Source organism: Mirounga angustirostris, unplaced genomic scaffold (genome assembly GCF_029215605.1).
Source record: "Mirounga angustirostris isolate CCGP_5_RB_7025 unplaced genomic scaffold, mMirAng1.0.hap1 SCAF_16, whole genome shotgun sequence".
In the NCBI taxonomy this organism is placed as follows: domain Eukaryota; kingdom Metazoa; phylum Chordata; class Mammalia; order Carnivora; family Phocidae; genus Mirounga; species Mirounga angustirostris.
In genome coordinates this window covers 29,676,422-29,690,638 of record NW_026991724.1, presented here as the reverse complement: position 1 = coordinate 29,690,638, position 14,217 = coordinate 29,676,422, and the positions used below count along the sequence as shown (strand labels likewise).

Here is a 14,217-nt window from a genome sequence, read left to right as displayed (position 1 = left end):
ATCGGGGAGCCTGCTTCTCCCTCTCCCCCTGCTCCTCCCTCCCCCCCGCTGGTGCACTCTTTCTCTCAAATTAATAAAATCTTTTTTTTTCTTAAAGATGTTTTCTCTTTCTTTATGATGTCCGTGGATCCTAGTATTAATAGCGTAGGAGCAGTAAGACTTCTATTTGGGTAGATGAGAAGGGCATTTATGTATTTCTTAGAAATTGATTTCAACCTTTATGGGAATCTGGCCGAGGGAACCTTCTCCAACCTCTGCTTTTTGTTTTGTTTTGTTCTTTTGATGCTGAAGCTCCCTTTAGGCGAAATAGTCCAGGTTAACCAGAAATCCTCAGGTGTGTCCTTAAACAGAGGCCTCAGAGGGGGACAAACTGTGAGAGGGAGACTTGTCCTTTAGCCTCTTCATCAGACTTGGAGCCGTGCTTCTGAGCCCATCTGCTGAGGTTGGATCAGCTTTGATCCTCCATTCCTTCCTTGTCCTTTTCTTTGAATTTAAAACTCCATGTTTGTCACTGTTGTCTCCATCCTCACCTTTCACTGCATTTTTTAATACTGTTTATACAACAACCTATTGTTTTGTGACTTAATCATCTTCAATCAATTTTTCCTGTGAAAACCCCCCAAATTGCTCTTAATTTCTCTCTCTCCCCTGCTTCACTTATCTAGTTTATTAGCAGGTCTTACTGTTTTTCTCTAAAACATTCTGAATCTGATGACTGCTCACCATCTTCCCCTCTGTCCCCGTGGTCCAAGTCACCATCAGCCCGCATGGATTATGGCAGCAGCTTCCCTGCTGGTCTTCCTGCTTCAAAGCCTGCCCTTCTCAGTCCTCCCTCTTTTCCAGAAAGCTGCCAGAGTGGTCTCTTCAGACTTGGATCACATTTTTTTCCCTGCTTAAAATTTTCTAATGGTTTCCCATTGTATCTAGACTTAAACCCCAGATTCTGACCATGACCAACAGAGGCTGCCTTCATCTGTTCAACTTCCCCTCTCCACCTTGAGCAGCAAGCTATAGTCTCAAGTACAACCAGCTTGTTCCCACCTCTCATTCCAGACATTGACATTGCCTGGATCTTCGTTATTCAGATCTCCGGCCAACTTAATTCTCCCCAGCCACGGTTCCATATACAGTAGTGCATCATTCCGCACACCCCCACTAACTCTTACTCTTCTTAAATTATCCTTTGTTTTCTCCATGGCAACTCATATCTGAATTTCTCGTTTCTTTACTTGTTCTGTATCTCCCCCATCATAATATAATCTCCATGAGAGCACGGGCTCCGTTTTGTTCATAGTGCTTGACCCAGAGTAGTTGCTCATCCAAATATTAAATCAAGTGATGCAAATAAGTGTTTTCTTTTGCTATGAGAACACCCTGGGAGAGTAACTGTATAGTTATATACCTGTATATTGGTCTCGAGAGTGTGAGCTATGGAGTCTTAAAGAATTTTCCAAAGACTTTTCAGTTGATAATTAAAAAAAAAAAATAGTTTATTTTTTAGAGCAGTTTAAAACGGTTCCTAGCAAAGTTGAGCAGAAAGTACAGAGCGTTGCCCAGTACCTCTGTCTCCATGCATACACAGCCTTTCGCACTGTCTGCATCCTGCACCAGTGTGGTACGTTTGTTATAATTGACATCGACACATATATACATATATACAATATACATCGACACATCATTATCACCAAATCCATATTTTACGTTAGAGTTTACTCTTGGTGTTGTATATTTTATGGATATGTTTTATAGATTTAAAAAATGTATTATGACCTATATCTGCCATTACAGTATCATACAGGATAGTTTTACTGCCCTAAAAATCCTCTGTAATCCCTTATTCATGCCCTCCCCCACACCCAACTCCTGGCAACTTTTTATTTTCTCTGTAGTTTTGTCTTTTCCAGAATGAAATCTTACAGTATATAGCCTTTTCCGACTGACTTCTTTCACTTATTAATATGTATTTAAGTTTGCTCATTTCTTTTCATGACTTGATAGCTCATTTCTTTTTAGTGCTGAATATTATCCTATTGTCTGAATGGGCCACAGTTTATCTATCCACCTACTGACAGACATTTTGGTTACTTCCAAGTTTTGGTAGTTGTTGATAAAGCTGATAACAGATGTTATAAACATCTGTTCACAGCTTTTTGTGTGGACATAGTTTTAAACTCATTTGGGTGAATATCAAGGAGGGCAATTGCTGAATCTTACCGTGAGAGTATATTTAGTTTTGTAAGAAATCACCAAACCAAATGGCGTTTCAAAACAGCTGTATCATTTTTGCATTCCCACCAGCAGTGGATGCATGTTCTCTTGTTCCATTATTTTTGTCAGCATTTGGTGTTATCAGTTATCAGTGGATTTTGGCCATTCTAATAGGTGGGTAGTAGTATCTTGTTTTAATTTGTACTTCCATGACAAATGATAATGAGCATCTTTTCATATGCTTATTTGCAACCTGTATATTGGTGAGGTGTCTGTTCAGGTCTTCTGCCCATTTCTTCAGTAAAGGTGTTTGTTTTCTTGTTGTTGAGTTTTAAGAGTTCTTTGTATTTTGAATTACAGTCCTCTATTGAACATGTCTTTTGCAAATATTTTGTCCCAGTTTGCAGCTTGTCTTCTTCTTCTCATGACAGTGTCTTTCACAGAACAGTTTTTAATTTTTCTGAAGTGCAGTTTACCAATTATTTCTTTCCTGGGTTGTGCCTTTGGTGTTGTAACCAGAGTCATCACCATGCCCAAAGTCATCTAGATTCCCTCTTATGTTATTTTCTAGGAGTTTTATGCATTTTATATTTAGATCTATGATCCATTTTGAGTTAAATTTTGTGAAAAGTGTAAAATTTGTGTCTAGATTCAATTTTTTTTTTTGCATGCAGATGTCCAGTTGTTCGAGCACCATTTGTTGAAGAGAATATCTTTGCTCCACTGTATTGCCTTTGCTCCTTTGTCAAAGATCAGTTGACTGTATTTATGTGGCTCTTTTTCTGGATTCTCTTTTTTTTCTGTCCATTGATCTATTTGCCTGTTCTTTTGCCAATAAAACATTATCTTGATTACTGTAGTTTTATAGTAATTCTTGAAGTTGGGTAAATCAATCTTCCAACATTGTTCTTCTTCAATATTGTGTAGGCTATTTTGCGTCTTTTGTCTGTCTGTAGAATCAGTTTGTCAGTATCCCCAAAATAACTTGGGATTTTGATTGGGATTGCATTGAATTTATAGATCAAGTTGGGAAGAACAGACATCTTGACAATATTGAGTCTTTCTCTCCATGAACATGCAATATCTCTCCATTCGTTTAGTTCTTTGATTTTGTTCATCAGGGTTTTTTGGTTTTCTTTTCTTTTTTCTTTTTTTAATAGGGAGAGGGAGGGAAGACAGGGAGAGAGAGAATCTTAAGTAGGATCCATGCCCCAGCATGGAGCCTGAAGCAGAGTTCTATCTCACAACCCTGAGATCCTGACCTGAGCCGAAATCAAGAGTTAGATGCTTAACCGACTGAACCACCCGCGTGCCCCTTTGGTTTTCTTTATGTAGATCCTTGTACATATGTTTTTACTTTGAAATTCCACTTATTCATTAGGAAAGTGATTGACTTTTGTATATTAACCTTATATCCTGCAGCTATGCTGAAATTGCTTATTAATTCTAGGAGGGTTTTTTTTTGTTGAGTCTTTTGGATTTTCTATAGAGACAGTCACATCATCTATGAAGAAGGACAGTTTATCTCTTCCTTCTCAGTCTGTATACCTTTAATTTTCTTTTTTTGTCTCATTGTATTAGCTGGCACTTCTAGTGTGCTATTGAAAAGGACTGATAAGAAGAGACATTCTTGCCCTGTTCCCAATCTTAGTGAGAAATCAAGGTTAAGTGTGATGTTAGCTGTAGGTATTTTGTAGATGGTCCTTATAACATTGAATAAGTTACTCTCTAGTCCTAGCTTACCGGGAGTTTTTATTATGGATTTGTGTTGGATTTTGTCAGATGTTTTTTTCTGCATCTATTGATATGATCATGTGCTTTTTCTTCTTTATCCTGTTGATGTGATGGATTATATTAATTCATTTTCAAATACTGGGCCAGCCTTGCATACCTGGATAAGTTTCACTTGGTTGTTGCATATAAGTCTCTTAAGATGTGTAAAAAAGTATATAAAATATACATTGTTGGTTTCTATTTCTAATATTTTGTTGAGTATTTTGGCATTCATGTTCTTAGATATTGATTTGTAGTTTTCTTGTAATAGATTTGTCTGGTTTTTCTATTAGGGTATTGCTGGTCTCATAGTGAATTAGGAATAGGAAGTCTTCCTTCCACGTTTTTCTTCTGGAAGAGTTTTTAAAGAATGGGTATAATTTCCTCCTTAAATGGTTGGTATTATATGTTGGCTAATTGAACATAATTAAAAAAAAAAAAAAGAATTCACCAGTGAACCCATCTCGGCCTGGTGCTTTCTGTTTGGGAAGGTAATTAATTTTGATTCAATTCCTTCAGTACACATAGGCCTATTTAGATTATCTATTTTTTATGTAAGTTTTTGCAGATTGAGTCTTTCAAAGAATTGGTTCATTTTTTCTTTCTTTTCTTTTTTTAAAGATTTTATTTATTTATTTGAGAGAGAGCATGAGCAGTGAGGAGGGGCAGAGGGAGAAGCAGACTCCCTGCTAAGCAGGGAGCTCAAATGCGGGCTCTATCCCAGGACCCTGGGATCATGACCTGAACTAAAGGCAGGTGCTTAACCAACTGAGCCACCCAGGCGCCCCAAGAATTGGTCCATTTCATCTACATTATGTATGCCTACAAATTTGTAGGCATAGAGTTGTTCATAGTTTTACTTTATTAGCCTTTTAATATCCATAGGATCTGTAGTGATGTTCCCTTTTTTTTTTTTTACATTAAACTTTATTTTTATTGAAGTATAACATGACATACAAAAGAGTATGTAAATCAGGAGTGTAGAGCCAGCTATACTTAGTGTGTTTTTTTTATTTCTGGTATTAGTAATTTGTGTTTTTCCTATTGTTTTTCTTAGCCTAGATAGGGGCTTATTGATTTTATTGGTCTTTTCAGAGAACCAGCTTTGTTATATTGACTTTCTCTGTTGATTTTCTGTTTTTCATTTCATTGATTTCTGTTCTAATTATTATTTTTTTTCTTTTTCTTTTAGATTTAATTTGCTCTCCTTTTTCTAATTCCCTAAGGTTGAAGCTTATATTATGGAGTTTAGATCTTTCCTTTGTAATATATGCATTCAGTGTGTTATTTTTTACTCTTCAAAGTGCTTTGGCTGCATATCACAAATTTTGATGTTGTATTTTCATTTTCATTTAGTTAAAAATACTTTAAAATTTCTCTTGATATTTCTTCTTTCACTATGGTATTTAGAAGTTCTTTAGTCTCTTAAGTATTTTGAGATATTCTAGCTGTCTTTCTGTTACTGATTTCTAGTTTATTTCCTGTATGGTCTGAGAGCAGACATTGTATGATTTCTATTCTTTGATTTTTTTTTTTTTTTTTTTTTTTGGGTCCCAGAATATGGTCTGTCTTGGTGAATGTTCCATATGAGCTTGAGAAGAATGTGTATTCAGCTCTTGTTGTATGAAGTAGTCTATAGATGTCAGTTATATCCAGTTGATTGATGGTATTCTTGAGTTCAACTGTGTCCTTATTGATTCTCTGCCTAATGGATCTGTCCATTTCTGATAGGAGATGTTGAAGTCTCCAGCTATAATAGTGGATTTGTCTACTTCTCCTTGCTGTTCTATTAGATTTTGCTTCATGTAATTTGACTCTCTTATAAGGTACATACACATTAAAGATTGTGATATCTTCATAGAGGATTGACCTTTTATCATTATGTACTGCCCTTTTTGTCCTTGGTAATTTACTTGTTTTGAAGTCTGCTCTGTCTGAAATTCATATAGGTACTCCAGCTTTGTTTTGATTATTGTTAGCACAGAATATCTTTCTCCACCCCTTTATTTTTAATTTATATGTGACTTTATAGTAGTGAATTTCTTTTAGACAACATATAGTTCTTGTTTTTTTTTTTTTTTAGTTGTTTTGTTTTTTCATCCACTCTGACAATGTCTGTCTTTTAATTGGTGTGTTTACTCCTCTGACATTAAAAGTGATTATTGATATAATTGGTTTAATAACTACCTTGTAGTTACACTGATCAGTAGTATCTCATAGGTCATTGATGCCCTTTGATTTGCTATTTGTTGCCCTTGTTCTTTGTTCCGATTTTTCTCTTTGGACATCATTTCTTCAGATATTTTTTTTCTGTCAATCTCCCTCTTTTTTTATTTTTAAAGATTGATTTATTTATTTGAGAGAGAGTGCACATGCACACGGGAGCGGGGAATGGGCAAAGGAAGAGGAGAGAGAGAATCCGAAGCTGACTCCACACTGACCACAGAGACTGACTCAGGGCTAATCCCACAAACCATGAGATCATGACCTGAGCTGAAACCAAGAGTTAGATGCTTAACTGACTGAGCCACCCAGGTGCCCACCTGTGTCATTCTTTTTATTCTGAGAATCAAATTATAGTTATGTTACACTGATCAGTAGTATCTCATAGATCATTGATGCCCTTTGATTTATCTGTAGTCTTTATTTCTCTGTGTACTTCATTTTTGGGTAGTTTCTATTTCCATGTATTCTAGTTCACTGATTTTTCTGCAGTGTCTAAAGTGCTATTAATCTCATTCAGTGTGATTTTTTAAATTTCAGATGCATTTTTCATCTTCAGAAGCTTCCTTTAATTTATTTATATGTACGAAAGAAGTATATATGAAAGAAAGATATGTATACATCTTATATATATGTGTCATATCATATATGTCATATATATCTTTCATTTCTCTTCTCCGTTACTTTTTTTATAAGATTTTAGTTTTTATTTAAAGGTTTTATTTATTTATTTGAGAAAGCAACAGAGAGAGTGATAGAGAGCACAAGTGGGGAGGAGAGGGAGAAGCAGGCTCCCCGCTGAGTAGGGAGCCCAACGCAGGCCTCGATCCCAGGACCCTGGGATCATGATCTGAGCTGAAGGCAGATGCTTAACCGACTAAGCCTCCCAGGTGCCCCAGATTTTACTTTTTCAAAAGATTTATTTTTGAGAGGGAGGGGGAGAGAGAGCACGAGGAGGGGGAGGGTCAGAAGGAGAGGGAGAGAAGTGGACTCCCCACTGAGTATGCAGCCTGATGTGGGGCTTGATCCCACGATCATGACCTAGCCGAAACTAAGAGTTGGATGCTTAACTGACTGAACCACCCAGGTCCCGCTATAACATTTCATTTTTAAGTAATCTCTATACCCAACGTGGAGCTCAAACTTATAACCCTGAGATCAAGAGTCATAAGCTCTGCCAACTGAGCCAGCCAGGCACCCCTCTTCTCTGTTACTTCTCAAGTGGATGCTGGATATTGTGAATTTTATTGGGTATCTGACTGTGTTAAATTCTTTTGAATAGTGTTGGACTTTGCTCTAATGACTAAACTATTTGGAATAACTTGGGTACTTTTGAGGCTTGCTTTTAAGCTATTAAGTGGATCTAGGGCAGCCTTTGATGTAGAACTAGTTTAGCTCTACTACTAATGCTTTTCCAAGGACTCTATCCATTATCTCATGTAGTAGGAGCCATTCTGACTGCTGAGAACACAAAATATCCCCAGCTCTGTGTGAGCTCTGAGATTTGTTCAGCCTATTGTTTGCTGATGCTTCTTTTCCTGCCCTTGGGAAGTTCTCATTTCCACCTACACACATTAGTGCTCAGCCATAGACTTGGAAGGAACCCTTCTACAGATGTCTGCTTGTTTTCTCTCTGTATGGGTTCTCCTATTCCAGTATTCTGTCTTACAATCCTTGTTGCCTGGCTTTCCTAAACTCCAGTCTCTGTCTTCACAATTCCACAAGAAGGAAAACTGAAAACTCTGGGTTCTGCCTGACTCCCCCCCACCCCCCTCTACTCTGGCTTTGAAACTGTTCCAGGTTTGTAAGCTAGGGCAATTTTAGGCCTCACCTATTTTGTTTTTCGATCTTTGGGATTGTATCTTGCTCTCTTTTCCAGTGTCAGAAATGTTTGTTTCCTATTGTTTTGGTCCATTTTTATAGTTGTTTAAGGTAGGAGGGCAAACCTTGTCACTGGTACTCCGGAATGTCCAGAAGCAGGAGACCTTCAGTTGACATTTTGCATTTCCATTATTTTGTTTAGAAGTTAATTTTGCTGCCCTGTAAGGGGTGTGGTGCTTTTGCCATTTAGTTTAAATCGTTATGAGTGTTGGTATCTTGGTAAGAAGCCTCTGTTACCTATGTAGGAAATCACCCAGTGCTGGGGAATAGTACTGTTCCACTCTCTTCTTTGTAATAGAGGAAGTGATGTCCTAAGCAGAGGTGATAGAGATGTTGCCTGACGTGTGGCATCATTTCTTAGAGTATGCAACAACTTGGCCGTTGGTTTTTCTTCCACTGTGTGTGGTTTTAGGCTTCTTCTTCAGCTGATGAATTCACTACCTACTCCATTCTTGGGCTGTGAATCCATAGGCTTGAATTCTGACCTGAGTGCCAAAACATTGCCAACTGCTGAGTTGGTTGGTTTTTTGCCTGGAAAAGTTGTTAGGGCAAAATTGATACTTTGATTGGGGAGAGAAAGAGGCAGATTTTCAGATGAAAGCTGTTCCACCCCAAATAGTTTAAAAAAATTTTGGCTTATTATCTAAAGGCATGGGTAGAATTTGATATATCATGAGAATGAGAAAGAAGCTCATAAATAGTAAACTTAGTGATGGGTGGGCATCATAAGACCACACATAAGTAGGGTGACCATGTATCCTGTTTGCTAAAGACAGCCCTGAACACCTGTTGTCTTGGAATAATTAACATCCCCTTTTGCTCTTGGAAGTGTCATGGTTTTGATGTCTCTCTCTCTATACTTATATACACACAAAGTCATCCTAGTTGTAAAGAATGGTTTAAAGAATACAAAGTAGGTGTTAATTCCCTGGTTATTGTCCTTGAATGATGGATTTACTGTTTACTTTGTATTTTTGTTGAATAGTTTATAGTGACTAATAAATGTGTGTGTGTGGTTTTATTTTTTTTTAATTTTTGGTATTTTTCCTATAGATGATCTCAATGCCACCCACCAACACTGTGTTTTGGCTGGTTTACCACCTCGGTTTAGTTCCACCCACCGAGTGGCAGAGGTAAGTGTTAATAAAAATGTGATTCAAACTTAATTGGATGTGACAGCAGTGGTTGAATGAGCAATTTTGCATAGAGTTTTGGAAGAGTATTTGATAGGAAAATTGCTTCCATCGAACTTGACGTTAGCCTTTATTTACTTGCTTTATTAGCTTTGAGTTGTGTGGGATACAGTTTTAAAAAATGTGTTCACAGCATGGGATTAGTATATTTTGCTTCTTTAGGATTCTTTTTCTTGGAGAAGGTAAAATGCTATTGGCAGGTGTTGCTAGCTAGAGATTGTCTAAGGGGTTTTTATCTGTCAAGGTCAAGGACAGGAGATGGCCAGAAGGAAGTGGGGAGGGGGCGCCTGGGTGGCTCAGTCGTTAACTGTCTGCCTTCGGCTCAGGTCATGATGCCAGGGTCCTGGGATCGAGCCCCTCATTGGGCTCCCTGCTCAGTGGGAAGCCTGCTTCTCCCTCTCCCACTCCCCCTGCTTGTGTTTCCTCTCTCGCTCTGTTTCTCTCTGTCAAATAAATAAAATCTTTAAAAAAAAAAAAAAAAAGGAAATGGGGAGGGTTTGTGTGCTTGTGCATGTGTTAGCTGTGACCAGGCTCCGGTGGTTGAGAATTTACATTTCCCTTAACTTTTGGGTCAGACTTCTGGGCATGTGAATGTAAATTAAGGAGAGAGTTACAGTGGTGCCCAGTAATTTCTGAGCTCCCCAGTTGAGTTCATAATCCAGACTTTAGTGCTAAATTCTGCCACCACTTGCGGTGGCTGATGGTCAGCTGATTAGACCAGTTCAGAATGGAAACTTAGGAGGTGGGAAAAACTCCTAGTAGTCACCCTGCAGTACTGTGTGATCAGTTAAGGAAGGTTCCAGAGAGCAGGGGAATAATCATGAGAAGGCCTACAAGTTGACTTCATATCCAAGCTTGTTATCTGTGCTTTGTTTTGTAGATTGACTTTCCATCGTGCCACAGGGGGACCAGGGTGGGAAGTTCGGCAGAAGGGATACAACAAAGTGGCAGGGGAACACAAGCACAAGTCCTTCTCAGTCCCGAGACTGAGTCTGTAAAGCAGTGGCATGTCGTATGGTAATTAAGTGGCTTTTCTCGTGGACTGGTCATGTTGCTGTAGGCCAGAGAGGGCCTGAGTATCTATTAAATCAAGATGCCATCCAGCCCATGAAACATGCCTTCGTCCCTTTCTCCTCATGTCCCTTGCCCCCTCTCTTCCATTCGCTCATCCAAATATTTGAGTGCCTGTCACATGTCCAGTGGCAAGATGGGCTTGAGAGAGCCATCAACATCATCCCTAGTACATCTGTGGCCACTCCCTTTGTTGAACTTCCATTTTAGTTGGGGAGACAGATCCCAAACAAATAAACACACGGATAATTATCTGAGAGACCTGAAAGTAAGTTCTGTTAGGCAGTCGGGAAGGAAGGACTGACTGAGTAGAGGGAGGAATAGAAGGAGGAATGTGTGTATGGACAAACAAATGAACTCTTTATTGGATGCTTTCGCTGTGCCAGGCTCTTGGCTGACTCTCAAGCCTGGGTGATTTGGGGATGACATTGCCATTAATAGAAACAGCAGTTGAAGACATTGGGGGAAGACAGTAGTTCATTCAGTTTTGAACAGGCTGAGTTGGAGCTGACCAGTGGAGCGGTCTGGCAGATAAAGGCAAGCAAGGGACTAAAGCTCTCCTCCTCCCCGTCCTGCAGTGGGACATGCCTACACAGAAGCCGTCCAAAGGGGCCCTCCAGAATACAGTTTGAACAGTACCCCTGTGCCCTGATTTCCTTTTTTTCCAGGTGGACCAATTTTATGAGGATAGCGGTGCTTTCACAATATCCTGAGGTTCAGCATTTTCTGCTTTAATCACAGCTGTATTTGTGTCCTCTAAGTTTTAGGCAACATTGTGAGCATTAATTAACTTTTAAATAAAGAAGTGGGTTTGTGTAGTGATGCTCTTGGGAGAAGCACATTATCTCAAATCTATGTCTTTTATAGTCTCTGTACTTGAGTTCAAGCTACTAATTAGACACCTCCACTGTGAATGATGTAACAATCTTGCTTTCTATATTATATATCAGGGTCAGCAAACTGTGGCCCATGGGCTAGCCAGCTGTTTTAATAAAAAAATTTTAATTGAAACACAGCCACACTCATTTGATTCCATATAGTTTATGGCTGCTTTGGAGTTACAAAGGCAAAGCTGCAGAGTCGCAACAAGACCTTAAGGCCTGCAAGCCTAAAATACTTACTATCTGGCCTTTTAAGAAAAAGTTAGCTGACTTTGTTTTATGTGATCTTATGTATACAGGCTTTAATAATCACCTTAAAGTAAAAAGTAATTTTTGAAACATCACCATTTTAAGGTAACTTTTTATTTCTATGGAAAGTCAAAAATGATAATGTTCAGTGTTGGTAAAGTTACGGTGAAACAGGTATATTCATATACTTCTGGAAGTTTTTCTAATTGGTATACTTTTTGGAAAGCTATATGGGGATGTGTATAAAGTACCATAAAAATATCTTTGATAACACTGTTTTTGGGAGTCAAACCTAGGAAACACTTCAAAGAAAGATAACACACACACATATAAAAATGTTTAGAGTGACTAAGAGTAGTGAAGAGCTGGAGAGAACTTTAGTGCCTCTGTAGTACATGACTAGTTAATTAAATTAGTATCACCTCAGTGAGCAACCATTGAAAATACTTACTTTGAGTACTTACGTACAGAGAAAAACAGAATAGACACTGATGTGTACATTCTGATCACAGCCGTGTGGAAAAACAAAGAATCATGTGCAATAAAAATAATTAAAATAAGGTAAGGTGACAGGATTATTATTTTATCTTACTTAAAAATTTTTATTTCATGTCGTATTGTTGTCAGTAATAAAAGAGGGAAAAGATTTTTTTTTTCCTAACATGAAAGTTACATTATTATTTCCCTCAAGAGAAGAGATGGAAAAAATCCATGCAGTGTTGTAGCCCTCACTTATTTTATAAATGTCCTCTCCTTCATACAGAATTAACGTGGCATGTCTTATCTGTGCCACACAAAATGATTTGCTGTTTTCTGTCCATTCAAAATATGTCAGAAACAGATTGTCTTAAGGAAGTGATGTTCTGAATTTCATTTTAGTTAATCAGAGAAGAAATCTATTTAGTTTTTCGGTTACATGTGACTAGATTATGTCTGACAGCTCTCGACTTTTATTGGATTTTTTTCTTCTGGTTGGAAAAGAAGAAATCTGTTTTTTTAATTTAAATTTTATGAATTTTATATATAATTATATTGTGAATAGGTAGTTACTCAAACGATTCAAAGTTCAGAAAGTACCCAAGAATAAATAGTTTAAAGTCTCTTCCTCCTAAAGCCAACCAGCTCCTCCTTCCCAGAGGCAACTAGTGTTATCAGCTTCTTGTTATCCTTTCTGTGATACTTAATACATATATAAGCAAATATGTGTTTAATTAAAAACATTTTTTATACAAATGGTAGCCTACTCTACATACCATTCTGTACTTTTGTTTTAGTAAGCCTTGGTGATAACTTATCAATATGTAATTCATACTTTGGAGTAGGCAGTGGTTTTTTTAGATATGACACCAAAAGCACAAACAACCAAAGAAAAAGTAGGTAAATCGGACTTCAACAAAATGAAAAACTGTTATGCTTCAGGGGCACCTGGGTGGTGCATTGGGTTGAATGTCCAACTCTTGGTTTTGGCTCAGGTCATGATCTCAGGGTCATGAGATTGAGCCCCATGTCGGGCTCTGCACTCAGCATGGAGTCTGCTGGAGATTCTCTCTCTCTCTCTCTCCCTCCATGCTCTCTCTCCTCTCTCTACAATAAATAGGGGCACCTGGGTGGCACAGTCAGTTAAGCATCTGACTCTTGGTTTTAGCTCAGGTTGCAATGTCAGGGTCGTGAGATCAAGCCCCATCTTGGGCTCCATGCTCAGCACTGAGTCTGCTTAAGACTCTCTCTGTCCCTCCCCACTGTTCTCTGTCTTTCTCTCTCTCAAATCAATCAATCTTTAAAAAACAAACAAACATACAAATAAATGAATCTTAAAAAAAAAAACAAACCGGGGCGCCTGGATGGCTCAGTCGGTTAAGCGTCTGCCTTTGGCTCAGGTCATGATCCCAGGGTCCTGGGATCGAGCCCCACGTCGGGCTCCCTGCCCAGCGTGAAGCCTGCTTCTCCCTCTCCCACTCTCCGTGCTTGTGTTCCCTCTCTCGCTGTGTCTCTCTCTGTCAAATAAATAAACAAAATCTTAAAAAAAAAAAAAATTAAAAAAAAAAACCAACCCTATTATGCTTCAAAAGGTTCCATCAAGAAAGTGGAAAGAGAACTTATAGAATGCGAGAACGTTATTTTCACATCACTTATGTCACAGGGTACTTGTGTCTAGAGTATATAAATAACTCTTACAACCCAATAATTAAAAAGATAAATAATCCAATCTTTTTAAATGACAAAAGATCTGAAGAGACATGTCTGCAAAGAAGATGCACAAGTGGCCAATAAACACATGAAAAGATTGAACATCATTAGTCATCAGGGAAATGCAAAGCAAAGCCATATTGAATTATTACTTCACACCCACTAGAATGGCTACAGTCAGAATCACAGTGACAAGTATTGGTGAAGATATGCAGAAATTAGAACCCTCCTGCACTGCTGGAGGGAATATAAAATGGTTCAGCCACTTTGGGGGACGGGCTGACCTTTCCTCAGAATTTTAAATACAGTTACCTCAGGAGCCAGCAATTCTATACCGGAGAGAGATGAGAACTCGTACGTGAATGTTCTTAGCAGCTTGACTCATAATAGGCAAAAAGTGGGAGCAATCCAGATAATGAATGGAAAAGCGAAAGCGGTATTTGCATACAATCAAATATTATTTGGCAGTAAAAGGGAAGGAGTTACTGACAGGTGCTACAACATGGATGAACCTTGAACTGTCATGCTCAGGGAAAGAAGCCAGTATGATT

The 14,217-nt window shown here is 38.3% G+C and overlaps 1 protein-coding gene across 6 annotated transcripts in view; it reads left to right on the top strand.

The window, feature by feature from the left end:
* FTO (FTO alpha-ketoglutarate dependent dioxygenase) overlaps positions 1–14,217 on the top strand; it is a 415,205-nt gene that overhangs the window by 149,911 nt on the left and 251,077 nt on the right. For all 6 annotated transcript variants that reach the window (XM_054511328.2, XM_064580797.1, XM_045891109.3 and 3 more), the window contains exon 5: positions 9,139–9,218. In XM_054511328.2, the coding sequence (XP_054367303.2) occupies positions 9,139–9,218 (80 nt within the window). The remainder of the gene's footprint in view (positions 1–9,138; positions 9,219–14,217) is intronic.